The sequence below is a fragment of the Chaetodon auriga genome, chromosome 23 (assembly GCF_051107435.1).
Source record: "Chaetodon auriga isolate fChaAug3 chromosome 23, fChaAug3.hap1, whole genome shotgun sequence".
Classification (NCBI taxonomy): Eukaryota; Metazoa; Chordata; class Actinopteri; order Chaetodontiformes; family Chaetodontidae; genus Chaetodon; species Chaetodon auriga.
The window spans coordinates 3384765-3411970 of NC_135096.1; the positions used below are offsets into that span (position 1 = coordinate 3384765).

At 42.1% G+C, this 27206-nt stretch overlaps 3 protein-coding genes and 1 long non-coding RNA gene across 4 annotated transcripts in view; 3 read left to right on the plus strand and 1 right to left on the minus strand.

The window, feature by feature from the left end:
• The window catches only part of LOC143316079 (uncharacterized), a 317818-nt gene that overhangs the window by 147792 nt on the left and 142820 nt on the right, over positions 1-27206 (minus strand). The window lies entirely within an intron of this gene.
• Positions 82-2267, plus strand: LOC143316084 (uncharacterized). Its single transcript, XR_013076234.1, has 4 exons — positions 82-119; positions 1095-1219; positions 1327-1452; positions 2144-2267. It is a non-coding gene; the product is annotated as an uncharacterized LOC143316084 (long non-coding RNA).
• Positions 2241-10353, plus strand: LOC143316279 (protein NLRC3-like). Its single transcript, XM_076724158.1, has 7 exons — positions 2241-2264; positions 3508-3724; positions 3879-5712; positions 8089-8262; positions 9821-9994; positions 10086-10155; positions 10324-10353. The coding sequence occupies exons 1-6, from the start codon at positions 2241-2243 to the stop codon at positions 10090-10092; spliced, it is 2430 nt and encodes an 809-aa protein (XP_076580273.1). The 3' UTR covers positions 10093-10155; positions 10324-10353.
• On the plus strand, positions 10062-14445 carry LOC143316082 (uncharacterized). The gene is made up of 5 exons (XM_076723801.1): positions 10062-10497; positions 12080-12253; positions 12944-13117; positions 13570-13616; positions 13785-14445. Exons 1-5 carry the CDS (start codon positions 10298-10300, stop codon positions 14324-14326), a joined length of 1137 nt encoding a protein of 378 aa, XP_076579916.1. The 5' UTR covers positions 10062-10297; the 3' UTR covers positions 14327-14445.

The following is a 27206-nucleotide window of genomic DNA, read 5'->3' on the forward strand; positions in this document are numbered from 1 at the left end:
TCTCTCTCTCTCTCTCTCTCTCTCTCTCTCTCTCTCTGCTGCTTCCTGTCTGAACTTTACTTTCACTTCTGCCTTCGGTGTGTCGCAGTTTGTTTTCTCCTCTGAAGCTCCAGCTGAAGGTAAAGTAACTCATTTCAGGTTTTTTTTAGTCAAGCTGTCGTTAGCTTAGCTTCAGCACAAACGGCATCGATCTGCAGCTCCGTCCATCGTTTCTCCGAACTCTGAGTTTAACTGTGAACTCTGGACGAAGGAGCTGAAAGCAGCTCCGCTAAAAACATCGGCCATGTTGTGTGGATGTTTGTGAGTGTAAACGCTGGAATAAGAGCAGAAGCAGAGCGAGTCGATCCTCAGTGGTTGATGTGGAGACAGCAGGAAGGAGCATTCAGAGGGCTGTGAGGAGCTGAAACCTTTTATTTCTCAATTCAATCTGTAACTGTGTCACTAAATGAGCTGTCAGAGCTCTGAACTCTCCTCCAACAGCAACGAGTGTCGCTTCTTTTTCCCACTTTGTGCTACAGTGTGATCAAGAATCAAATCAAAGATTCGTCTTTTAATATGACCTGAGAGGGCTTGATTGAGACAGGCTTTTATTTTGAAAGGATCTCTCAGTGGGGGAAAGTAACTAGTTTACTCAAGTACTGTTATTAAGTACAGTTTGGAAGTACTTGTACTGCACTTGAATATTTCTGCTATTTTATATTTCTCCAAACTAAATATTTGACTTTCTCCTTCACTTATCGATGATCAAGGATCGTTCAGGCTTAAAGAAACTTTCAGTCATGTTGAATTTACTGAATATTCCACAAACTGAAGCTTCCTGTCAGATTCAGTCAGTGTGTGTCAGTGGATGTCAGCGGTTGTCCAGCCATCAAGTGTGTGTTCACTTCACTGCAGCTTCATGGCGCCATCTAGTGGACTGATAGAAGTACAGCAGCTCGGCCTCACACTGCTGTCTGACTGCATTCAGCTGACACTGATATGAAAGACGAGATAACAGCCAATCAGAGGAGCAGCAGCTGATATTTGGACAGGAGAAACCATGAAAGGATGATTTCAGCTGATGTGCACATGAATGATTTGTGTTTCCTCTCCAGAACAAAGTGTGTGTGAGCTGACGTGAGTTCAGCAGCATGAATCGGTGTGAGGACAGAGAGGAGGGAGTCCGTCCCTCTAAAACCAGTCTGTGTGGGGACGATGACGGCCAGACCGAAGCTCAGAGGTGAGACCAGGATCTCTGACTGTCCAGGACTCGTCTCCATGTCAGAGCACTCGAATCTCTCCACCATCATTATTCACACTCAAAGCTCTGTGTGTGTTGTGTTGAAGGCCAGAGCAGCAGGACCCACCAGACTCTGCTGGACCTGGACCTGGATCCAGCTGTGTGTCCCTCAGGAGTGACCAGTCAAAGGGTGGCCTCTTTAATTTTAAACAGCAACATGTCTCTGACAGACAGTAAGTTGTTCTCAGTATTAAACTCGTGTTGGACAATTTGACCTGAAATGTCCACATGTCCTCCTCATGTTGTCCACTGCTGATGTTTGTCTTCATTAAATCCAGTCTGACCAGTTGTCCTTCTAATGTTCATGTTGTCCTAGAATGATGATGAAGGTTAGAGCTAGATTGGTGTTAAAGGACATTTGTCCAGTCTGTCCCTAAACAGCACTGACATGTCCACATGTGGACACTGAAAGCTGAGGATAATATGAGGCTTCAGAACAAATCCAGTGGGGACCTTCCAAAGTCTCTTTACCATCAAACTTCCTCTTTGAATGTTGGACTAAAATGCTTCAGCGACCATCGTCTCTAAATAACAGTCAGGATATTTGTGCTGAGTCTCGTGATGCAAACGTTAGAAAACAGACCAACAGAGTCGGTGCTGATGGACTCCACAGTTTAGTTTGTTGTCTGTCAATCACAGTAAAATCTGCTCAGAAATCAGTCCGTTGAGTCCTGCTTTGGTCCAAGATTTGATGGACAAATGAAGCGATGATCCACAGACTGAAATCATTCAGCTTCATGTTTGATTGAACTTTGGTGTGTTGATCCTTTTCTTGTTGATAGCTGCTAGTTTCTCCAGCAGCTTCTGAGTCTGAAGAAGAAAAGTCAATTTCCATCCCTGGTGGTCTTCCTCTGTGTCTGACAGGATCTATGGGAGACCAGTTTCTGATGGACCTGGACCTGAACCTGAATCTGGACCTGGAACTGAACCCAGCTGTGTGTCCTTGAAGAGTGAACGGTCGATGGGTCGCCTCCTTGAGTTTAAAGTAGATCGACCGTCTGCTGCAAAGAGGTAAACTGTTAATAACATTAAAATATTACAGATTCTCGTTTGAACTGTTATTTATCCAGAGTTTTTTAAACCTGTTTATTTTCATCATCGTTCTTCTTCTCATTCGTTTATATCCTCACATGTGGAAACTGCCCAGTATAACCAGTCTTCAACTCTTGACTCCAGTTGAACATTTCCTCCACACACACCTTCTGACTGATGACTGCATGAGTATAAAACAGTGACTTGATTGAGGCTAACATGCTAACAAAGGCTAACCCTGATTCCACTGAGTTCCTCCATCAAATCAACATGTTGTGATTTTCAGTCATGTGACAACACGAACACAAACATGTCAGTGATAACAGCTGGACTGAGATCAGCTGCTGTGAAACACAGAATGAAGCAACACAGAGAGTCTGAGGAAACACACAGTCTGTTTGTGATTGATGCTGCTGATGGATTCACAAAGTCAAGAACAACACTGACGGCAGCATCATGGCGCCTCACATCAGGCTGGAGTTGTGCCTCTGTGAAGACGTCTGATGCAGAGAAGGGTGTTATGGGTAACTAAAGGCTGCAGGAGCTCAGAGAGGAGACAAAGCTCAAATATGTATTGTGTGTCAAACAAGTGAACATGCTTTTCTCATGTTTCACTCACTTTATTGTGACTCACTGCCAATTTGTGCTGGACAGGTAGCATCCAGTTAGCTTGTGTGAGCTGTGTGATGCTGTCCACAGTATTATAGGGGTCAATGAGAACTGGAGGGACTCAACCAGACAAGCTGGTGAACCAACACAGTAAAGTGAAAGCTGCACAGAAATGCAGACTGGACTGTTGATTCATGGTGGGATCAGCAGTACGAGCAACACTTTAATGTCAGTGGAAACCATCTGATTCAATGTTGGAATCAACGCTTCACCTCAAAGGACCTTCAGCTGGTGCTTGTCTCTGTGTGGACAGACGTGATGTGACCTAATTCTTCATGATTCCTCCACAGAGTCCACCAGGAGAGCTCAGAGGTTCCCAGTGGTCAGTCTGCCCAGCAGCATCAAACTCACCTGGACTCCATATTTATGGTCTGTACATGTACAACAGCTGCTTTCACATCTGTTCTGTTCACAATAATCTCCAGGCTGCACTTTTTAGACCAGTGGACCGTCAGTCTGTCCAACATGGATCTGATGTTTGCTTCCATGATTTCACTTTGTGTCATTCATATCATCTTCTGTTCCAGCTGCTGGAGGAGAACATTGTCTCTTTTGTGAGGAACGAGCTGAAGAAGATCAAGACGGTTCTGAGTCCAGATGACCCAGAATGCTTAGAGAGTCAGGGGGAGGATGACGATGACGATGCAGAGCAGAGGAGGAGCAGCAGAGAGGCATTTCTGAAGATCACACAGCACTTCCTGAGGAGAATGAAGGAGGAGGAGCTGGCTGAGCGTCTGCAGAGCAGTAAGAGGATTTCTCTAAAGGTTTAACTGCTGGATCAGTGGAACATTCACTGATGTCTCAACAGATGGACCAAAATATGTTCAGACAAGGACATTAAATTCTCATCTGAACTTTATCAATCACTTATTGATTTATTTGTTGTGTCTTCATTCAGAACTTTTTGCTCCAGTTTGTCAGCGTAAACTTAAATCTAACCTGAAGGAGAAGTTCCAGTGTGTGTTTGAGGGAATCGCTAAAGCAGGAAAGCGGACCCTCCTGAATCAGATCTACACAGAGCTCTTCATCACAGGGGGAGGGACTGGACAGGTCAATGAAGAACATGAGGTCAGACAGATTGAAACAGCATCCAGGAAACCACACGGACCAGAAACCACTATCAGATGTGAAGACATCTTTAAACCACCTGGACAAGATGAACCAATCAGAACAGTGATGACAAAGGGAGTGGCTGGCATTGGGAAGACGGTCTTAACACAGAAGTTCACTCTGGACTGGGCTGAAGACAAAGCCCACCAGGACATACAGTTCATGTTTCCGTTCACTTTCAGAGAGCTGAATGTGCTGAGAGAGAAAAAGTTCAGCTTGGTGGAACTTGTTCATCACTTCTTTTCTGAAACCAAAGAAGCAGGAATCTGCAGATTTGAAGAGTTCAGGGTTTTGTTCATCTTTGACGGTCTGGATGAGTGTCGACTTCCTCTGGACTTCCACAACAATGAGATCCTGACTGATGTTATAAAGTCCACCTCAGTGGATGTGCTGCTGACAAACCTCATCAGGAGGAACCTGCTTCCCTCTGCTCGCCTCTGGATAACCACACGACCTGCAGCAGCCAATCAGATCCCTCCTGATTGTGTTGACATGGTGACAGAGGTCAGAGGGTTCACTGATGAACAGAAGGAGGAGTACTTCTGGAAGAGGTTCAGAGACAAGGAGCAGGCCAACAGAATCATCTCCCACATCAAGACATCACGAAGCCTCCACATCATGTGCCACATCCCGGTCTTCTGCTGGATCACTGCTACAGTTCTGGAGGATGTGATGAAGACCAGAGAGGAAGGACAGTTGCCCAAGACCCTGACTCAGATGTACATCCACTTCCTGGTGGTTCAGTCCAAAGTGAAGAACATCAAGTATGATGGAGGAGCTGAGTCAGATCCTCAGTGGACTCCAAGGAGCAAGGAGATGATTGAGTCTCTGGCAAAACTGGCTTTTGAGCAGCTGCAGAAAGGAAACCTGATCTTCTACGAATCAGACCTGACAGAGTGTGGCATCGATATCAGAGCAGCCTCAGTGTACTCAGGAGTGTTCACACAGATCTTCAAAGAGGAGAGAGGACTGTACCAGGACAAGGTGTTCTGCTTCGTCCATCTGAGTGTTCAGGAGTTTCTGGCTGCTCTGCGTGTCCACCTGACATTCAGCAGCTCTGGAATCAATCTGATGTCAGAAGAACAAAAAACCTCCCGTGAACGTGCAGGGTCTAAACTTGTTGTCCAGTTGTCAAAAGTCTTCAGAGACAGAGATCCTCATCTTTCACATCTCCACCAGAGTGCTGTGGACAAGGCCTTACAGAGTCCAAATGGACACCTGGACTTGTTCCTCCGATTCCTCCTGGGTCTGTCACTGCAGACCAATCAGACTCTCCTACGAGGCCTGCTGACACAGACAGGAAGTGGCTCAAAAACCAATCAGGTAACAGTCAAGTACATCAAGAAGAAGATTAAAGAGACACCTTCTGTAGAGCGAAGCATCAATCTGTTCCACTGTCTGAATGAACTGAATGATCGTTCTCTGGTGGATCAGATCCAACAGTCCTTGAGTTCAGGAAGTCTCTCCACAGATAAACTGTCTCCTGCTCAGTGGTCAGCTCTGGTCTTCATCTTACTGTCATCAGAAAAAGGTCTGGATGTGTTTGACCTGAAGAAATTCTCTGCTTCAGAGGAGGCTCTTCTGAGGCTGCTGCCAGTGGTCAAAGCCTCCAACAAAGCTGTGTAAGTAGAATTTAGTCATTAATAAATGTTCAATCCTTTAACAAGAGAAAAATGAATAAGTTCCTGTTTTTTCACTGTTGTCTCTTCAGACTGAATGGCTGTAACCTCTCGAAGAGAAGCTGTGAAGTTCTGTCCTCAGTCCTCAGATCTCAGTCCTCCAGCCTGAGAGAGCTGGACCTGAGTCACAACAACCTGCAGGATTCAGGAGTGAGGCTGCTGTCTGCTAGACTGGAGAGTCCACACTGTCCACTGGAAACTCTCACGTCAGATCAAGCTACTGTTTGTTGTAAAAGCGTTGATGTCTTTCTTTAACCTCAGAAGTCCACGTTTGACATATACATATATCGATTTGCAGCTTTTTTCTCTCAATGTTCCTTTCATTCATGAAGTCTGGCTGAGATGGAAATCCTCATTTCTGTGTTGTTGTCATGTGATTTTGATTAGTGGACGTCACGTCACAGGAGTGAAGCTGCTGTCTGCTGGACTGGAGAGCCCACACTGTGCACTGGAAACTCTCAGGTCAGATCAAGTTACTGTTTGTGTTGACAGACAGACAGACTTTGCATTTAGAGATTCATTTAGTTTAAACAGTCTCTCTCATGTCAGGATTTGAATCTTTCAGTCTGTTTTCTTTATTTTCAGATCTCTGACAGATTGATGATTTTGAGTTTGTGAAATGATGATCAGAAATAATTTCCCAGTCTGCATTTGTAGATCATCTTTTCTGTGTGTAGGGGAATTAATTATTACCTCTAAATTAATGTTGCATTCGTTAATAAGAGCAGGGGCACCAACCTTCCTCAGCTAAGAAGGATTTTGTATATCGTGTCTTGTAATGCTGATGTAGTGAAAACGAATGAACCAACAGTAGATCAGTCTGATAATCTAAGGCGTAAATTCTCAGTACAGGGATTGCTTATATCCAGCATGAGAGGACACTGTCTGACAACGACTTGTATGAAAAAGATTATTTATTAAACACAATAATGAAATGAATATGAATCATGGATAATGCAAAAGATTATATGGATGAGGTAGATTAACACAAACACTGCACAGAGGAACTTATGGCAAGAGAATGGTAAAATGAGTTTTGAGATAGTGAGAAGTAGGTTTTAAGGGAAAATGGGGACGCGAGTGTAAAGTTAATTTGTTGAATGAACGGTTTAGAGAATATAAACAAATTGACAGTATCTTAACCTCACCGACCAACTCTTATTCAAAACCGCTTAAGCATGACTACTTTGTCAGCGACGCTCCTGTAGATGTCTGCTCCGAACTAACATGAAGAGGCTCCGCATCACCGTCCGTCACTCTGATCTGCCCTGCGGTCTGCCGGACAAATCAAGCAAACCACTGATGAGAGCTGGTGTTGGACAGGGATGTCTCGGGAGCTGAGGGTCTTCGGTGTCAGTTACAGACGAGGAACGGCTTCTGATGGTTATTTAACCCGGACCAGCGGGTCAGCAGCAGGCTACAGGTCTTTGGTGCAGTCAGTTGGTTAGTGGCCGTTTGGCAAGGCTTTTGATTACTAATGATAAGATTGAGAAACTCTTCGATGGCCAGTCGAAAATGTCTTCAAAATTATTATTATGTGACTAGACTTTAACAACAAAAATAGGAATTATGCGGCTTGGCGTGGTGAGCAAAAATGAAAGTTTCAAGAAAAAGATTAGAAAAGTGCGTTTTCTGCAGAATTAAATCAAGCTACTCTGTGTAGTTGTGAGCAGCAACAAAAAGACTGAGAAAACGACGGAGCGGAAAATTAACTTGAAAACTGACGACAAAGCCTTAAAGAAACTCCACGGAAGAGACAGAAGAAAGATCAAGGCACAAACTTGCAGAAACAACGAATGAACGAAAAACCCTTCACAGAACTAAACACTTAACACAACTAAAAACAAAACTGAACAAAACTGAACACAACTGAACTGAAGTCCGCTGCCCGCTGCTGACTTTATCATCGCTCCAGGGCATGTCTAATCAATAAGCCGTCACGCACGTGGGATGGTTCGCAGACGCACAACGTGATTTCACCTCACAGAGCGAGAATTAATTAATGATTCATACAAGGGGCTCATCTGCTTCTCACTATGGTCAATCAAATATATTTTAAATGATCAATTTTCAAAGACGTTTCAACATCGTTCACAGCATGCTTCAGACACCTTGGATGAATAATGGCAACATTCAACAATAATGATGGTAACATTTCCTGATACTCATCCTAATAAACCTGATGACTAAGGGTAGAATCAAGACAATGAATGAACATCTACAACATGTTTATGATGGAACAGCAAAGATTTGAACACACGCTGAGAAGAGACTCAACATTTTAAAATAAATGTTCTTTTTCTTCTTCTTCTTCTTCAGACTGAGTGGCTGTAACCTCTCAGAGAGAAGCTGTGAAGTTCTGTCCTCAGTCCTCAGATCTCAGTCCTCCAGTCTGAGAGAGCTGGACCTGAGTAACAACAACCTGCAGGATTCAGGAGTGAAGCTGCTGTCTGCTGGACTGGAGAGTCCACACTGTGCACTGGAAACTCTCAGGTCAGATCAAGTTACTGTTTGTATTGACAAGTATAGAGGCTGTATCACGTGTAGCTCTGGAGGATGAACTACGATGTAATTTAAAAAAAAACATCTTTATTTGTTCACTGAGGTTTCCTTCATCAGCCTCTGTGCAGATTCCAAAAGAAGAGATGTTTGGTTCATCAAAACTGTTCCTGCAAATAAGACAAGAGAGACATGCTGACAGAAAGCTACGAGCCGATGATAAATACCGATAAACTCATCAGTTGTTCTATTAGCTGCAGTACCAGCAGTGTCAAATGAAACTGACAGTAAATCAGGACCAAACATAAAACCAGAATCCAAAATGGTCTCTAGGTTCTGTACCTTCATCATTCTTTTAGTGTGTTGAAGATGTGCTGTGTCAGATTTAAAGTGTTAATATGACCTGAAGCAAACAGAGACAAAATGATTGATTACCAGCTAAATGCAAGAAGGTTCCTGTGGCTGAAAACAATATGAAGCATCAGGTTTGTTCTGCTGTGGTCACACGGCTTTGAACGTCTGGCTCAGCAGGTCTGCAGACAGAACGTATTCCCTCAGCTGAGAGTCTGGATCCTCATAGAGAAAACCATCAGAGGAAGAATTAAAGTTCAGTCTGAAACTGTGAACAGAACCTCGTCTGGAGCAGGTCAGGCGTGGGCAGGGTTTGTTTTGAGCAGAGAGAGAGGACTCATCAGGGAAGATGGCGACTGCAGGGTCCATCCAATGGCTGGACAGACTGCTGTTGGCAGGTGCTGGTCCAGTCTCAGAGCTGGGTCTGGGTCCAGCTCGCCAGAGAATGAAGCAAAGTGGTGCTTGATGTGTGTGGCCATCAGGAGGGATTGTGACAGCCTCAACCACAGACACAACCAGAGCTCCACAGAACACAGCCTCTATGGCTGACTCAAACTGTTCCTCTGAATATATCACACAACTCTGAGCTTTCAGTCAGTGGAACAGCAGCACAGCTGTGTTCTTACAGACATGAGGACAATGAATGGACGCCTGCGTGGACTGAGAGACGCTCAGTGAATTATTTCCTACCAGCTCAGTGAACTTGTAGCCGAAACTTCAGTGTCACTCACAAAGATAGGAAATTTGTGTTTCAGTCTCTCAGACTCTGAAACTTCACTGCTGAAAATATCTGAAGTATATTCAGATTATCTGTTTGCACAAAACCTTTTCAAACATGGAAAATTTTTCTACAGCTAAACTTTCATTTGTGAGATTTTTTAAATCAAACTCACACATTCAGATTCGTGCATACTATTATTTCACATGCACACAAAAGACGATGTTCAACTGAAGGCTGTGAAATTATTTCTGATTATCATTTCACAAAAACTCAAAATATCAATGAGCCTCATTTTCTCCCAGATTCAAATTTTTTTTATATCATTTGATGTTGGTTTCTGGATGTCCGTTTGTTCTGATTCACTGATGATTTATTGTCACATCTACAACATGTTTATGATGGAACAGCAAAGATTTGAACACACGCTGAGAAGAGACTCAACATTTTAAAATAAATGTTCTTTTTCTTCTTCTTCTTCAGACTGAGTGGCTGTAACCTCTCAGAGAGAAGCTGTGAAGTTCTGTCCTCAGTCCTCAGATCTCAGTCCTCCAGTATGAGAGAGCTGGACCTGAGTAACAACAACCTGCAGGATTCAGGAGTGAAGCTGCTGTCTGCTGAACTGGAGGATCCACATTGGAGACTGGAAACTCTCAGGTCAGATGAAGTTACTGTTTGTGTTGACAGATTTAAGTTCGTTCTGTACATTTAGAGATTCATTTAATTTAAACATTCTCTCTCATGTCAGGATTTGAATCTTTCAGTCTACTAAACTTCATCCAGCAGGTTGAAACATGAGACTCAGGAACTGGATTCAGGTCTGACACTGTCCCCTCATGAGGGACACATGACTGTGTTGTTACAGACATGAAGACAATGAATCAACATCTACAACATGTTTATGATGGATCAGCAAAGATTTGAACACACGCTGAGAAGAGACTCAACATTTTAAAATACATGTTCTTTTTCTTCTTCTTCTTCAGACTGAGTGTCTGTAACCTCTCAGAGAGAAGCTGTGAAGTTCTGTCCTCAGTCCTCAGATCCCAGTCCTCCAGTCTGAGAGAGCTGGACCTGAGTAACAACAACCTGCAGGATTCAGGAGTGAAGCTGCTGTCTGCTGGACTGGAGAGTCCACACTGTGCACTGGAAACTCTCAGGTCAGATCAAGTTCCTGTTTGTATTGACAAGCATAGAGGCTGTATCATGTGTAGCTCTGGAGGATGAACTACGATGTAAGTTTGACAAAACAGCTTTCTTTGTTCACTGAGGTTTCCTTCATCAGCCTCTGTGCAGATTCCAAAAGAAGAGATGTTTGCTCCATCAACACTGTCCCTGCAAATAAGACAAGAGAGACATGCTGACAGAAAGCTACGAGCCGATGATAAATACCGATAAACTCATCAGTTGATTTATTAGCTACAGTACCAGCAGTGTCAAATGAAACTGACAGTAAATGAGGACCAAACATAAAACCAGGATCCAAAGTGGTCTCTAGATTCTGTACCTTCATCATTCTTTTAGTGTGTTGAAGATCTGCTGTGTCAGATTTAAAGTGTTAATGTGACCTGAAGCAAACAGAGACAAAATGATTGATTACCAGCTAAATGCAAGAAGGTTCCTGTGTCTGAAAACAATATGAAGCATCAGGTTTGTTCTGCTGTGGTCACACGGCTTTGAACGTCTGGCTCAGCAGGTCTGCAGACAGAACGTATTCCCTCAGCTGAGAGTCTTGATCCTCATAGAGAAAACCATCAGGAGAAGAATTAAAGTTCAGTCTGAAACTGTGACAGAACCTCGTCTGGAGCAGGTCAGGCGTCGGCAGGGTTTGTTTTGAGCAGAGAGAGAGGACTCATCAGGGAAGATGGCGACTGCAGGGTCCATCCAATGGCTGGACAGACTGCTGTTGGCAGGTGCTGGTCCAGTCTCGGAGCTGGGTCTGGGTCCAGCTCGCCAGAGAATGAAGCAAAGTGGTGCTTGATGTGTGTGGCCATCAGGAGGGATTGTGACAGCCTCAACCACAGACACAACCAGAGCTCCACAGAACACAGCCTCTATGGCTGACTCAAACTGTTCCTCTGAATATATCACACAACTCTGAGCTTTCAGTCAGTGGAACAGCAGCACAGCTGTGTTCTTACAGACATGAGGACAATGAATGGACGCCTGCGTGGACTGAGAGACGCTCAGCGAATTATTTCCTACCAGCTCAGTGAACTTGTAGCCGAAACTTCAGTGTCACTCACAAAGATAGGAAATTTGTGTTTCAGTCTCTCAGACTCTGAAACTTCACTGCTGAAAATATCTGAAGTATTTTCAGATTATCTGTTTGCACAAAACCTTTTCAAAAATGGAAAAATATTTCTACAGCTAAACTTTCATTTGTGAGATTTTTTAAATCAAACTCACACATTCAGATTCGTGCAAACTATTTTTTCACATGCACAAAAAAGATGATGTTCGACTGAAGGCTGTGAAATTATTTCTGAACGTCATTTCACAAAAACTCAAAATATCAATGAGCCTCATTTTCTCCCAGATTCAATTTTTTTATATCATGTGACGTTGGTTTCTGGATGTTTATTTGTGATTCACTGATGATTTATTGTCACATCTATAACATGTTTATGATGGAACAGCAAAGATTTGCACACACGCTGAGAAGAGACTCAACATTTGAAAATAATAAATTAAAAAAATAATAAATTTAAAATAAATGTTATTTTTCCTCTTGTTCTTCAGACTGAGTGGCTGTAACCTCTCAGAGAGAAGCTGTGAAGTTCTGTCCTCAGTCCTCAGATCTCAGTCCTCCAGTCTGAGAGAGCTGGACCTGAGTGACAACAACCTGCAGGATTCAGGAGTGAAGCTGCTGTCTGCTGGACTGGAGAGTCCACACTGTGCACTGGAAACTCTCAGGTCAGATCAAGTGACACAAAAATATAGCTGAAAATATCAGAAGTATATTCAGATTATCTGCTTGCACAAAGCCTTTTCAAACATGGAAATATATTTGTACAGCTAAACTTTCATTTGTGAGATTTTTTAAATCAAACTCACACATTCAGATTTGTGCAAACTATTTTTTCACATGCACACAAAAGATGATGATCGACTGAAGGCTGTGAAATTATTTCTGATCATTTCACAAAAACTCAAAATATCAATTAGCCTCATTTTCTCCCAGATTTTTTGTAAAAGCGTTGGCATCTCTCTTTAACCCCAGAAGTCCACACATTTGACACATAAATATATTGATTGGCAGATTTTTTCTCTCAATGTTCCTTTTATTAATGAAGTCTGGCTGAGATGGAAATCCTCATTTCTGTTTTGTTGTCATGTGACTTTGATTAGTGGATGTCACTTTATTCCTGATTCAGTCATGATTAATTACCACAAAGGTGTCGCTGAGGACCTCAGGAAGTGGAGTGTCGAGTGTGAAGTCGTTGACCTTAAACACAGAAACTGTTGAGAATTATTATGTGTTGTAAATCCTCCCACGTGATGCTGCTCAGCCTATCAGATCTCTGCGTTTTGAGAGCAATGATTTGACGGACACAGCAGGACCCTCAGATGATCTTCCATGTGTGTTGTTGTGTGTGTTTTCAGGCTGTCAGGCTGTCTGATCACAGAGGAAGGCTGTGCTTCTCTGGCCTCAGCTCTGAGATCCAACCCCTCCCATCTGAGAGAGCTGGACCTGAGCTACAATCATCCAGGAGACTCAGGAGTGAAGCTGCTGTCTGCTGGACTGGAGGATCCTCACTGCAGACTGGACACTCTCAGGTATGAAGAGGCTGCTGCAGCCACAGTCAGTCAGTGTGAAAGAGGAGGAAGAGCTGGAAACATGTTGTCTGTCTTTTTGGTTGATGGTGGATGTGAGTGAGACATGAACAATCACACATGTAGGAAACCTTTGTCCTTTGATCTCAAGACAAAGTCAGACTGATTATTGATCATCACAGGTGGGAGAGCGAGAGAGCGATCAATGAGTGAAGCAGCTTAGAATAGAAGTCAGCAACAGATTGAAATGAGAAAATGAGCTGATGAAGTCAGATTTAATGATGAGAGAGAATCAGTGTCACTGTCAGTGTCTGAGCAGAGCTGAAGAGGTTTAGGGGCAGCAGGGAGAAGCAGGCCGGATCAACATGTTGTGTTTGTGTGTATGAGAGTGATGTAACGTCCATGTTTGCATGCTGAAAGAGGAGGTGCTGCTCTGACCCCCCTCCTCCTTTCAGGGTGGAGCCTGCTGGAGTCCGATGGTTGAGACCAGGTCTGAGGAAGTGTAAGTGTGTCTTTAATTTGACTGATGAAAACAAAGCAGAGCACATTCAGCCATCTTCAAACTGTGACATCACTCATTCACATCTCTGATGTCATCATCAAACTGTCCATCAATCAACAGATGATGGATCAATAACTGCAGCTGTTTTCTTCTTCTTCTCTCCATCAGATTCCTGTGAACTCAAACTGGACACAAACACAGTGAACAGAAACATCAAACTGTCTGACAACAACAGGACGATGATGTATGTGGAGGAGGATCAGTCATATCCTGATCATCCAGACAGGTTTGACTGGTGTCCTCAGCTGCTGTGTGGAACTGGTCTGACTGGTCGCTGTTACTGGGAGGTTGAGTATAGAGGAAGAGTTCATGTATCAGTGAGTTACAGAAGAATCAGAAGGAAAGGAGACAGTGAAGAGTGTTTGTTTGGATGGAATGATCAGTCCTGGAGTCTGTGCTGCTCTGATGGTCTTTACTCTGTCCGTCACAATAAGAGAATAACGTCCATCTCCTCCTCCTACTCTGTCTCTGACAGAGTAGGAGTGTATGTGGACTGTCCTGCTGGCACTCTGTCCTTCTACAGAGTCTCCTCTGACTCACTGATCCACCTCCACACCTTCAACACCACATTCACTGAACCTCTTTATCCTGGCTTTGGGTTCAGGTTCTGGTCCCGGTTTGGTTCCTCAGTGTCTCTGTGTCCTCTGTAGGAGGAAGAGTCTCCTCCTGTTAGAGAAACACTGCTGAACAGATCAGTTGAGTCTGTGCAGGATCTCAGTCACATCAGTCTTTCAGGTTATTGGAATAAATTGATCAATGAACTTTGTTGGAAATGATTGAAAAGATTCCTCATTTACTTTGTGAACTTCTTCCACTTCCAGTCCTTTCAAGATGAAAGCTGTGATCATTAAACTGTGGAAACGCTGTTGACTTGAACCTTCAGCTGTGTGCTGATTTCAGTTCTGGATCTTGTTCCAATCAAAGCTGAATGTTGCTGTGAGTGTTTGTTGTGTCTCTCAGATCAGGACTAGAGGTCCACCGGTACGTTTTTTTCAGGGCTGATACAGATTATTAGAAATCAAGGAGACTGATAACCGTTAAAATATCAGATATCACCTTGATTGTTTCACTTCATGTTGTAATTTCATGGTTCATTTTACTCAACAACATCGAGCTGAACCCAGAATCAAGTGAGCACAAACTAATTCCTGATGGCTGATAACACTTGAACTGTTTGTTGACGTATTAAGACATGAGGAAGGAGACAGCAACCTTCAAAATCCACAGAGACCACAGCGAGAGCAGCACAGGTTTCCCTCAACACCAGAGACAACCTGAGGGACGTGGACCTCGTTAGCAGACGCCCACTTCAGACCTAACCTGCCGGTTACATATAGAATGTATCCAACACCTACTCTGCTCTGTCCAGCATTAGTGTTTCATAGGCTGCTTTATTGAAATATGCTGCAATGAAAAAAAGCACTGGACTAATGGATCACACTGACATGGACAGACAGACAGACAGACAGACAGACAGACAGACAGGGACAAAGGTCAAAGCTCCAGGTGTTAAAGGAGTATCTCATTGTTCTTTAGCAGTGGGTCCAAGACTTCAACACAGATAAACTGTTGTGTCTGTAGTCACTTGTCTCCATCTAGTGGACAAAACAAGCCATTGCACCCACCTTAGGAAGTAACAACGACCATTAGTCCTACACTTACAAACCATTAAAAAGCAGTGATTTTGACCTCAAATCCAATGGAAATGCAATCAATGGAATCAATGGAACGACTAGTGTTAGCAGAAGTGAAGTGGGTTTTTTTTGTTTTTTTTGTCTTATTCCACAAAGGGCCGTCATCAGCTGATCCCAGTCTGATTGCTGATTGGTCAGACTGCGTGCTCTTGATCAGTCGGAGGAAAAAACCTGCAGCCACACGGCCCTTTTTGGGAATAGTTTGGACGTGTCTCTGCTAGAATGAAATGCATTCCGTGGCACCTGCCCCCCTTTCTCTCTGTCTTCAGCATTTACTTTATTTATTTATTCTTTTACTCCTTCATTTATTTATTTATTTGTTTGTTCTTGTAGCTGTTTAAATGATTTGTTCATCCTCATGTCTGGTGATCACAGTTATCCATATATCATTAAGGAATGTTTCACATGCAGTATTTTATGTCTGCCCTTTTCCTGCAGTAGCTTTTCAATGTTTAAACCTTTTGTTTCTCAAATAAATGAGTTGAAGAAAAGACAGTGCCTTTGTGTTTTTCACTTCTTTGTAACCCTTTCTATGTCAGTCTTATGTTAACAAGACTTCAAGGCGTTGTCCTTTGGAGCAAAAATATTTATTTAAACATGATGGTAAACAACAACACAACAACAAATGAGTGAACAATAAAGAGCAATGGCTGTCAAAGCGGATAAGTGGTCTGGTGTAATAGTCAGTACACTTACAGGACCCAAATTATTATTTTCTCCCTGTCTTCTGCTTTTATGGCTCCAATGTTTCACAGGATCTCGAGCGTTTCTCCATACAGGCCTGTAACAGTCTCCAAACCGCTCACTTGGCGGAGGAGCGCGGCGATGAGGAGGACACACACGCAGCTGGCGGACAACAAGTGCATCCCTGCGACTCTTTCAGATCCTCAATCAGCTCAGTTTGTTTCGGGGTTTTTTTTTTTAGAACCACTTGTTTGACTTTTTCTTTCTTCTTCTTTTCTCTTTTGGAGGTGGATGAAATGGAAATGGTCCAAGCAAGCCTGTGTTTCTGGAGCACTTGAGTTCAGACTTTGCTCTTCTCCCAGCGTGCCTTGTGCTCCCCTACACGCGCTAAAGGTGACCAGACATGGTCGACGCGACATGGTGAAAATGTTGGTTGTGCATATGACAAATGAACATGGGTATGTTGTAATAACAATGACGCACTTTCACACCTGATAGAAACCTTTGGCTCGACCTGTCCAGTACAACACTCTTCTGCTGAATGTTTCATTTCCATATTGATGCTTTAGTTTGGATCTCACACAGTAAAGTGTTTGTGTGTCTGTCTGGTTGGGACAAGTCCTTCAAGGCGTGTCAAAGAGGACTACGCAGAGGGCATCATTTCCTTGTTCCCATTCCTGGCTGATCCTAGAGGCAAGTCTGGCTCCGTAAGTACATTAAAAACAAAGTCTAATCTATTCATGGCTCACTTTTCACTGATCTCTGTGGGTGGGTATCTGAAGTTTGTTCAAAAGGAAGCATCAGAGGGACAAAAGAAGATCCTCCGTCAGTCAAACGCTGACAGGTATGTGATTTTTTGTTTGTTTCTTTTTTTTTTTTTTGATTCTCAGTGGTGACATGATGAATAATTATATGTAGACTAATAAATAAGCAATCTGGTCAAAGCCATTTCCTGTCTTGGTATATTTTTGTATTTCCTCTTCTGCTTTGTGTTTAATCTGTCTGAACTGAATAAAATCAGTCTCCTTTTTGTCTTGTGAGAAAGCAGCATGCAGGGTCATCCTTGCAGTTTCCAAGTGTTATTTCTTAAATACTAGGACACGATGGCATATGCTTGAACCAGTCATTGGTTCAGGTTACAGGTGGTCCAAAAGTTGATGGAGACCCCTTTATTGAGGAAAACTGCTTAGCCACAGAGAGCCTGCGTCGTGAGGCTGCAGCACTAATAAAGCATACAGCTGATGAAGCAGCTGTTAAGGAGAAGATGAGACAGACCTTCACCTGTCGCCAAAACATGGTTCGTGACCCAGTCCTCGGAGATCTTCACAGCGTTCCCAAGATTCCTGGACATACCAGGAATGCTATGTAGATCTTAGTATGCTTTGTTTTCAAACTGTCAGTATTTTTTCTGTTCTATAAAGGCCTGGTTAGGACAGGAAATGTGTCAGGACTAATGTTGACTGTTCCGTCTTGACTTACTCCATCTTGTCTACAGATTGAGCAGGATTTTAGTCTGATGTTTGGTGATGCAGTCTCTGCAAAGTTCGCGGAGAAGTGGCCAACTGTCGACAAGCGTGAAGTCCCTCAACAAAGCCGTGGCCTCACACAGACAGGCGAGCTCCAAGACCTGGTTCAAAATGCTGAATCCACGACTGAGGTGGAGAACGGTACGCTGGAATAAAAGTGTTATTGTAATGATTAAGTGTCTTTAAAACTGGACCGCTTCTGCATAGCTGGTGTATGCGCCATGAAGCAAAGCATAATTTCTTTATAAAACGATTAAAAAGTTTCAAAAATGTAACTAAGACATTGGCAAAGAAACACCAAAGTCAAATGGCCTACAGCTGACAGACATTTGACCCCAACAGAATGATAATGGGACCAGGTAAAATGTTATCTTTAAGTGTGATGGACTGGGGCAAAAAGATGGCTGACTCTCTTCAGGTACCAACTGACACCAAGGTATTCAATGTTAGATGGGCCAAACACCATGGAAATATGTATTGATCAGGTTTAGTCGTTTGTGTAAAAGTCCATTGTGAGCTGCCAGTTTTTCACATAATCCACCATGTTGTTGGAAAGGATGATCAGCAGGGGCGGCTGGCCGATAGAGGGCGCTAGGGCGCCGCCCCCTCTATCTCACATCATGTAGAATCACACAGCCACAGCTTTAATAAAACAGTTTTTTAAAATGACTTTTACAAGTATATTCAATGTTTTAAAAAGGCAAAATGAATAATATAGTCTGAAGTGAGTAACTAAAATGTAAAATCTGCACTAAATAGTTGATTAGAAATGTCCTACGTTGTCTACAGTTACTAATAGCTGACATATATCTGGCCACAGGGCGCACACATCTTTCCCCATTGACTCCCGTTATAACTTTGACATGCGCAGTTCGTTCCTCTTCAATACAAGAGTTACCAGACAGCAGGGCGCAGGCTGACTGCGCTCTCCCTCTGATCGCTGTACACACCACCGGCCATGGGGTGGCAGCAGAGAGCGAGCGGTTTGGTCACCCGCGAGCCTGTAATTAAAACCGCCAAGTGAGTGACGTTGAACGCAGAGTGTCAGCGTAATTAGCAAACAAGATCATTAGCTAGTCACAGAGAGAGCGGAAAAAGGAGAAAATGAAGAGAGCGTCTCAGTGAAGTCACTGAAAACAACGCCGTTCGAGAGGAGAAACTGAGAGTGAAGGAGCTCGGACCTGACCGGCCGGACGTCTTAATTAGACAGCAGTCCGAAGACAGAGGGAGGAGATATACTCGCTCTTTTTCACGGCGCTGGTATGAGAAGACGTCTTGGCTAACTGGATGCAGTGAGGCAGGTGCTTTGTTTTGCTGTTTTGGGAGGTGTTGGTCTTTGTTTGGGCCACAAAAAAAATCTTAAAATGCTTAAATTCCGATTTTAAGATTGTGGAACAACCCTGACACAGTGTTGATGGTGTAGTTATTACTCCTGAGTAGGGGTGTAAAGATAACCAATTTTGGACCGAAAATCGTTTTGTAACATACACGACACGAGTGAACCGGTCCATGGGGCCTGGGAGGGTTTAGATTCATTAAGAACGGTCCGATGACCCGGATTTATGGCCGCGCATCGGTTTTACCGCAGCCGTTCTGCATGGTTTTACATTCAAATACATGTGTCCAGTAGTGTTGTGTTACTGGTGTGTGAACTCTCTCGAGACTCCAGTGTTGACCTTTTACCTATGACGTAGTGCAGGATTTGCACGCAGTTTGAATGAAGGAGCAACAACATGTCGGATGAGATTTTCAGTTCGCCAAAGCTGAAATCCAAGGTTTGGAAGTCGTTTGGCTTTTTCAAAAAGAATGGGGAGCTTGACAGAAGTCAGGCGATTTGCAAGATTTGCAGAACTGCAATTAAATACACCGGGAGCACGACGAACCTCAGTAACCACCTCAGAAGGCGACATTGTTTGGCGGGTGATAAACAGGATGAAGCTGGGGCTAGCACGTCTACTGCTACGAAGATGGATACGACGAGCAGCCAGCAAAATGGCAAGAAGAAACTCACAACTTTTTTTCAAGGACGACTCAGCCAGGACTCTGCAAGGTCGAAGGCCATAACTGAATCAATTGCTCGTTTCATCGCAAAAGACTTGCGACCTTATAGCGTAGTGGAAAGTGGGGGATTCCGCGACATGATCAAAACAATCGAGCCGAGATACAAAATCCCGTCACGACAACATTTCTCAGAGAAGTGTGTGCCGGAAATGTACCACAAAATAAAGAAGAAGGTGAAAGAAGAGGTAATGAAAGCAGAGAGAGTGGCACTGACCACAGATGCGTGGACTTTGTGTGCCACAAACTCCTATGTCACCATTACGGCACAACACATATCCTCAGAGTGGGAATTGAGGAACCATGTCCTGCAAACCACCGTCTTCAACGAAAGCCACACGGCCGAAACATAGGGGCCTTGCTGAAGGAAGCGTGCGCTGATTGGGGCATTTCAGACAAACAGCCAGCACTAGTTAACGACAATGCCAGAAATATGCTCATTGCTGGAATGGAAAGCGAAATGAGCGCACACATTCCATGCTTTGCGCATACACTAAATCTAGCTTCCCAGAAGGCTTTCCACATCGACGCTGCTGCACGTTTGCTGGGGAGAGTTAGGAGGGTGGTCGGGTTTCTGCATCGGAACACCAGAGGTGCAGAAATTCTCCGCGAGAAACAACGGCAACTATCCTTGCTTAACCACAAGCTTATACACGATGCGTGCACCCGCTGGAATAGCTCCCTCGACATGTTACAGCGGTTTTCGGAACAGCAGCCAGCGGTGTTTTCCTCTCTCATGTCCAGGGAGCTCCGGAAGGGAGAAGAGGTGAACACTTTAAATGAAAGAGACATCTGCAACTGTGAAGATATCGTGAAACTGATGGCTCCAGTGAAAGTTGTGACCACTGTCATGTGCGAAGAGGAGCAGCCAACAATCTCAGTGATTGCCCCACTCAAGGCCAAGCTTGAAAATCACTTTCAGTCCAGTGATGATGATACACCCCTCATCGCAGAAATGAAGAGGGCATTCACAAATGATTTTGGGAGGCGATATGCAGATGTCAGTGACCTCCTATACACAGCATCAGCGCTAGACCCACGCTTCAAGGCAGTGCCTTTTCTGAGTGACCATGACGCCGAGAGGGTCTTCACCAGCCTTTCTATTGAAGCTACACTCATTCACAACGAGGTAAGAAATGTTCTTTTTTTTAATTGAAGCATTACATCTTTTTTCTATTGTTCTGTGTCACCATGTCTTGCAATCTGCCTTGTGATGACTGCTGATGTAGTAGTTAATGTTTTTTTTTTTAGTTAAGAAAATGTTGTGTCAACTAATGTGTTTATTTTGATTGGTATATATTTTGACTGGTAGGAAGAAGCATCACATGCAGACATTCAGGGACAGCCAGATCAGGGAGACAGGCAGACAGATCTGCTGACAGGCCCTGGGCAAGGCAATCAGGAGCACATTTGTTCCCAGATCCAGGATGCAGAGACAGGTGTGGTGTTAAGATGAATAGGGTGTAAAGAGTTGTAGGCTTGGTGTATCTACCTCATTTGGCACAGTAGATTAACTACTTGTATAAATTATGTAAGATTGTGCACTAGTATTGTTATTACATCTGTTACGGCTGCCACCGTTCTTGGTGTGTGTTTGTATGTGTGCTTGTGTGTTGTATGTGTGTGACTGGTTGCAGGTAAAGGGGTGTGGGAACTGGACTCCTCCTCCTCACCAACCGCTGCCCAATCGCCTGCAAGCTGCCATTACCTGCCGGCTACAAGAGTCATCCCAGCCTGGCAGTCTGTGGCTGGAATCTTTTGAGACCAGTCCTCGGCACAGGAGAGACCCCTCATTTGTTGTGACAGAGTTGTCAGAGTTGACTTTTGGTATTGTTTGGCTGCCAGACTCGAACTGAGCTAGGCTTAGACGGGGACTGATTCACACTTTCACATAAGCACATCATTGTTAGTTACACCAGGATTAGGGGTGCTATTTCGTTTTGTATTTTGGTTCTTGTTCTTTTTCATCAGAAACTGTAGGCCTCATTTAGGAGGGTTTTATTTCCATTTTGTTTTGAGTGTGGTTTAGGTAAGCTCTTCCTTTTTGAAGAGTTCTCTTTTGGTTAAGCATTATTTAAGCTCTTCCTTTTGAAGAGTTCGCCTTTAGTTAGCTTTACTCAAGCTCTCAGTTTTGGAGAGTTCTCTTTTGGTTTTGATTATTTCGTTAATTTGAAAAGCACCCAAACTGCTCTTTTTGTTGTCTTGGCCTTTTTGTATTAAAACAGTTTGGAGCACTTTGATTTAAATAAATAATTACTTTTCAACCCCTTCCATCGGTTGATTCTTTTTGTTACTTCCCTACCCCCTAGTGAGCTGGGTTGTAACAGCTGTGCATATAATGTGGATGATGGACATGGTCCTCTCATGTTTATGTCCCAGTTTCATACTAGGCTGACAGTAAGATTTAGTGATCTTGTATGATTTAGTGGTCATTACGTGTCTCACTGTTTCAACCCCTTGGTCTTTCGTGGTCCGCTTCCTACAGTGGAATACCCAACAAAAAGTTCTGCAAGCAGCCTGGTCAAAAAAAGAGGTTAAAGTTGGAGATGACCGGATTTATTTTTCCCAAGATTTCTGGAGCAGGATACAGAAAGAAGGAAGTGGGTATGCCTCAATAAGAAGACAGCTGAAAGAAAAAAAATGTGAAAGCACACATAATATATCCAGCGAGAGTCTTTGGAGATGGGGGGTCCGTGACATACAACACCCTGGAGGATGCAGAAGCGCACCGACAGGAGCAGGGAATACTCTCCACCACCAACCCGAGGCCGCATCACGTGCTGGTGGGCGCAGCGGAGGCTCAATCCAAGCCATTCCAGAAAACGCATAACTAGAAGCACAGCGGAGGCGGAGAGACTGTAACCGGACCTCTGGAAGACTTGGAGTTAAAACTGTGAAAATGACTTCCAACTGGGAAATGGAAATTATCTCAAACTAAGTGGACAGTTCTCTCTCTCTCTCTCTCTCTCTCTCTCTCTCTCTCTCTCTCATTAATAAGCTTAATGGGAACTTTTATTTATTTTTCTATTTTTGGAAGCCTTTTGTTCTTTCTCTTTCTCTGCACCTTCCATATCGAAGTGAGTAGGCATGACCTAAGGACAGAATGGATGCCATTGTACAGGCTACGACTATTTATTTTATGATTAACTCAAAGAGAAAAGAGGTTCTTTTTAAATGAGTTGAAATTCATTATCTCTACCCGCACAAGAGATCTAAAACCCATCTATGAACTCTGCACATGGATATTAAATAAAAGAGGGCTGCGAAGATGTGAAGAAGGGATGTATTTCTTGGTGTTTATTTATTTAGGCGATTTATTTATTTATTTATTATTATTTTAATTAAGGGGATTAAAGGCACAGGAGGCCTAATTGTACTCGGTATATAAACTATTAAAGAGTATTTGGAGGGACCTTACACTTGTATGCAGCTGACCATGCAAGTATGTTCTACTCTCAGTCCCATAACTGCAGCCACATCTACCATCTCGTGGCAGGGGTTAATTAAAGTTAACCCCATTTTTCACATAAGACTAACAATGTGGAATATTGCTGTAACCATATAGAGGAGGCAGGATTTGGAAGTTCAGGGTTGGTTATTTTGGTCGGGTCACAGGTGTTTTTTATGCACACAGAATGTATTCTTTGTAGGCTTCTTCTTATGTTTAAAGGCTTTCTATACATATATAAAGGGAACAAATATTTTCTAAATCAATGTAATGGGGAAACTTACATGTATATCTCTCAACACAAACGGCCTAAATAATCCAATAAAAAGGAAGAGAATACTCCAAAAACTTACGAAAGAAGGAGGAGAAATTATTTTTCTACAGGAAACACACCTGAGTAAGGTGGAACATGCAAAACTGGAGAAATTAGCCTCAGCACAGGTGTTTTCCTCCTCCCACACAACAGCTAAACGAGGAGTAGCAGTTCTCATTAAAGATAATCTCATGTTTAAAAAAGAAAAATGTATCAGAGATAAGGAAGGAAGGTATGTATTTGTAATGGGGGAAATAGAAGAACAACACATAATGCTGATCCACCTGGAAAAGAAGTTGACCTCCTGAAAAGGATTCTAGATCTGCTAATGACTGAAGCGAAGGGAAAAACTATAATGGGGGGAGATTTCAACCTGGTGATGAACCAGAAGGTTGACACTCAAAGTAGAATAAAACATAAATCACAACAAGCAGCAAGTTTAATGAGAAAAGCTCAAATAGAGTTGGGGCTATTAGACGGCTGGCGTTGTTTACATCCACAGGAAAAGGCCTTCACCTTTTACTCTGATGCACATAAGGTTTATTCTAGATTAGATTATTTTTTTATGTTCAAAGATGAAATTTCAAATGTCACAAAATGCAAAATATTACCGATAACTATAGCTGACCATGCACCAGTTTTAATGGAATTACATTTGAAGAGGGAACGAGGAGAAACGGTGTGGAGGTTAAATAACTCCTTACTTGGGGATGAACGTTTTAAGGAAAAAATAAAAAATAGTATGAAGTCCTATTTGGAGATAAATGATAATGGGGGAGTAACATCTATAATACTGTGGGAAGCTGCTAAAGCAACATTAAGAGGAGAAATAATAGCATATTCTTGCTGGAAAAAGAGGCAAAGAGAAAAAAGAAAAGAGGGCGTTGGAAAATAAAGAAATTACAAGAAGAGCATGAAAAATGGATGAATAAAGATATACAAACACAATTAATTGTAGCAAAAAAAAAAAAAAAGCTTTGGAAACAATAGAAATACAAGAAATTGAAAAGAAACTCATGCTCTGTAGACAAACATACTATGATAACAGTCCAAAAGCACTGAAGATATTAGCAACTAAATTAAAGAAACAGAGAGAAAAAACTGCAGTAACCACCATTATAGATAAAAACTTCATAAGTAAGAGGGGCAAGTTGGAAATAGCTTCATGTTTTAGGGATTACTATCAAAACCTCTATACCCCAGAAGAAGCAGAAGTAGACAAGCAGGAAATGAAAAAGTACTTGGAACTCTTAAACCTCCCAACAGTGACGGATAAACTGAATGATGGTTTAGGACAGTCAATAGGAGAAACAGAAATTCTAATGGTAATTCAGAAAAGCAATGCTGGAAAAAGTCCTGGGAGTGACGCTTTCATTTGTGAATTCTATCAGGAATTCAGGTACTTATTTTCTCCCATTCTATGCAGAGTTTTTAATGAAATCCTACAAACAGGAAACTGGCCAGTCTCATGGAATTCAGCAATTATTACTGTAATACCTAAAGAAGGAAAAGATTTAAAACACTGTTCATCTTATAGACCCGTGTCCCTCCTAAATGTAGATCAAAAGCTTTTCACATCAATTATAGCAAATCGACTTTCATACATACTACCTAAAATTATTAATTTAGACCAAACAGGATTTGTCAAAGACCGTCTTTTAAGTGACAATGTTCGGCGTACTCTTAATGTAATTGACTATACAATAAAAACAAAACAACAAATGCTAACATTGACGCTAGACGCTGAAAAGGCCTTTGATCGGGTGTCATGGCCCTTTTTATTTGGAGTGTGCCAGACGTTTGGCTTCCACCAAACTTTTATTGATTTGATGAAGAATATGTATAAAGAAGCAAAAGCAAGAGTCAGAGTGAATGGGATCCTTTCTAAGACTTTTAATTTAAAAAGAGGAACAAGACAGGGAGACCCATTATCCCCACAACTATTTGCTTTATACATAGAACCATTAGCGGAGAGGATTCGGGCAAGTGAGAAGACAAAGGGTCTAAAAATTAAGGAAGATGAACAGAAATTAGCAATGTACGCGGATGATATTATGGTGTACCTCACAGATATACATAATTCATTGCCTGCGTTACGAGATGAAGTTGGAAACTATGGAATACTGTCTGGTTATAAGTTAAATTTAAATAAAACTGAAGCTATGGAAATTGGTATCCATTTGGAGAGAAACTTTAAAAAACAGTTTGACTTTAAATGGGACCAGAATAAAGTGAGATATCTCGGCGTTATCATACCCAATAATTTAGACCTAATATATCATTGTAATTTTGAGAATCTGGAGAATTTAGTAAAGCAAGATCTGAATAGGTGGAAAATCTTACCTCTCACATTATTTGAAAAGATAAATATCATTAAAATGAATGTTTTGCCATGCTTTTTGTTTCTATTTCAGAATCTTGCCTACATACATACCACCCACAAGTTTTAATGTTTGGGATGGGCTGCTTAAAAAATTTTTATGGGACGAAAAGAAGCCAAAAGTGAAACGTAAAATTTTGCAACAAAAAAAAAAAAAAGAAAGAGGGTGACTTGCATTACCAAATGTAATTAGCTACTATTACTCAGCACAGGTGAAACCAACTTTAATATGGATGAATAATGAGATGAGACCCAAATGGAAACTCATTGAGTTTAATTTGGCTGAATCACTCAGTACTTTGATTTTCTCAGTTTCGAAAAAAGCACAGATTAAAACACAAAGTTATTCTGTACATAACACATTTAAAATCTGGAGAAGAATATGTAAAATAACCAGAGTTAAGGAACAGGAAATCACTAGTTTAAGAGAGATAGCCTGGGATCCAGATGTTATTCCAAATAGTATTGATGATGTTTTTAAAAAATGGGAGAGTAAGGGCCTCACAAGATTCTATCAAATGTACAAGGAAGAAGCAATGGATTCTTTTGAAAATACAGTAAATAGATATGGTTTAAACAAGAATCACTTTTACAGATATTTGCAAGTGAGAAAATATTTGAAGGAAAAAGTCCAAATTACATCTCTTGGAGATCTCCATCCCATTCTGAGACATATGATAAAGGCCAATCAAAAGCATAATTTGAAAAATATAACTGGACAAATGTATCAAATATTTTAGAACAGCAGTGATGTTCAGCAAATATACACAGAATAATTCTAGCTGCTGGAGGGAATGCGGGGAAGACAAAGCGGACCACACTCACATATTCTTTACATGTAAAAAAATAGAAATGTATTGGTCAGAAGTCATACACATAATAGAACAGATGTTTGGGAAATTGGGCCAATTTAATAAACACACTTTATGGTTGGGAATAGGTTTGAATGGCCTTCGAAAGGATGAAGAATATTTATTTTGGATTCTGAGAATTACAGCACTCAAACAAATAACAAGAATCTGGAAAAAGTTGGAAGCCCCCAAAGTAAATAAATGGCTAGAGACTGTAGAGAATATTTATAGGATGGAGAGGGTAACTTATAGAATTAATAAGAAAGAAAAGTTGTTGGAAAAAAGATGGGCTCGTTTTAAATTAAAGTAACTAGATATATCCTCTGCATACAGTAGAGATGAAGCCTAAAAAAAAAAAAAGGAAAAAACTACCTACCGTTTATGTGCACATTTATATTGCTGTTGTATTTGTTGTAATTGTGTGCGTATTTTTTGCTGGGTAATTTTATTTTTTGTGATTTATTTATTTTTTTGCTTACTTTTGGGGTATTTGTGTATATGTATTTCAAGTTATGAAAGGTTATGTTTGACTGTGCCACACGGGTGAAAGATAACAAAAAACTAAATATTGTGTCA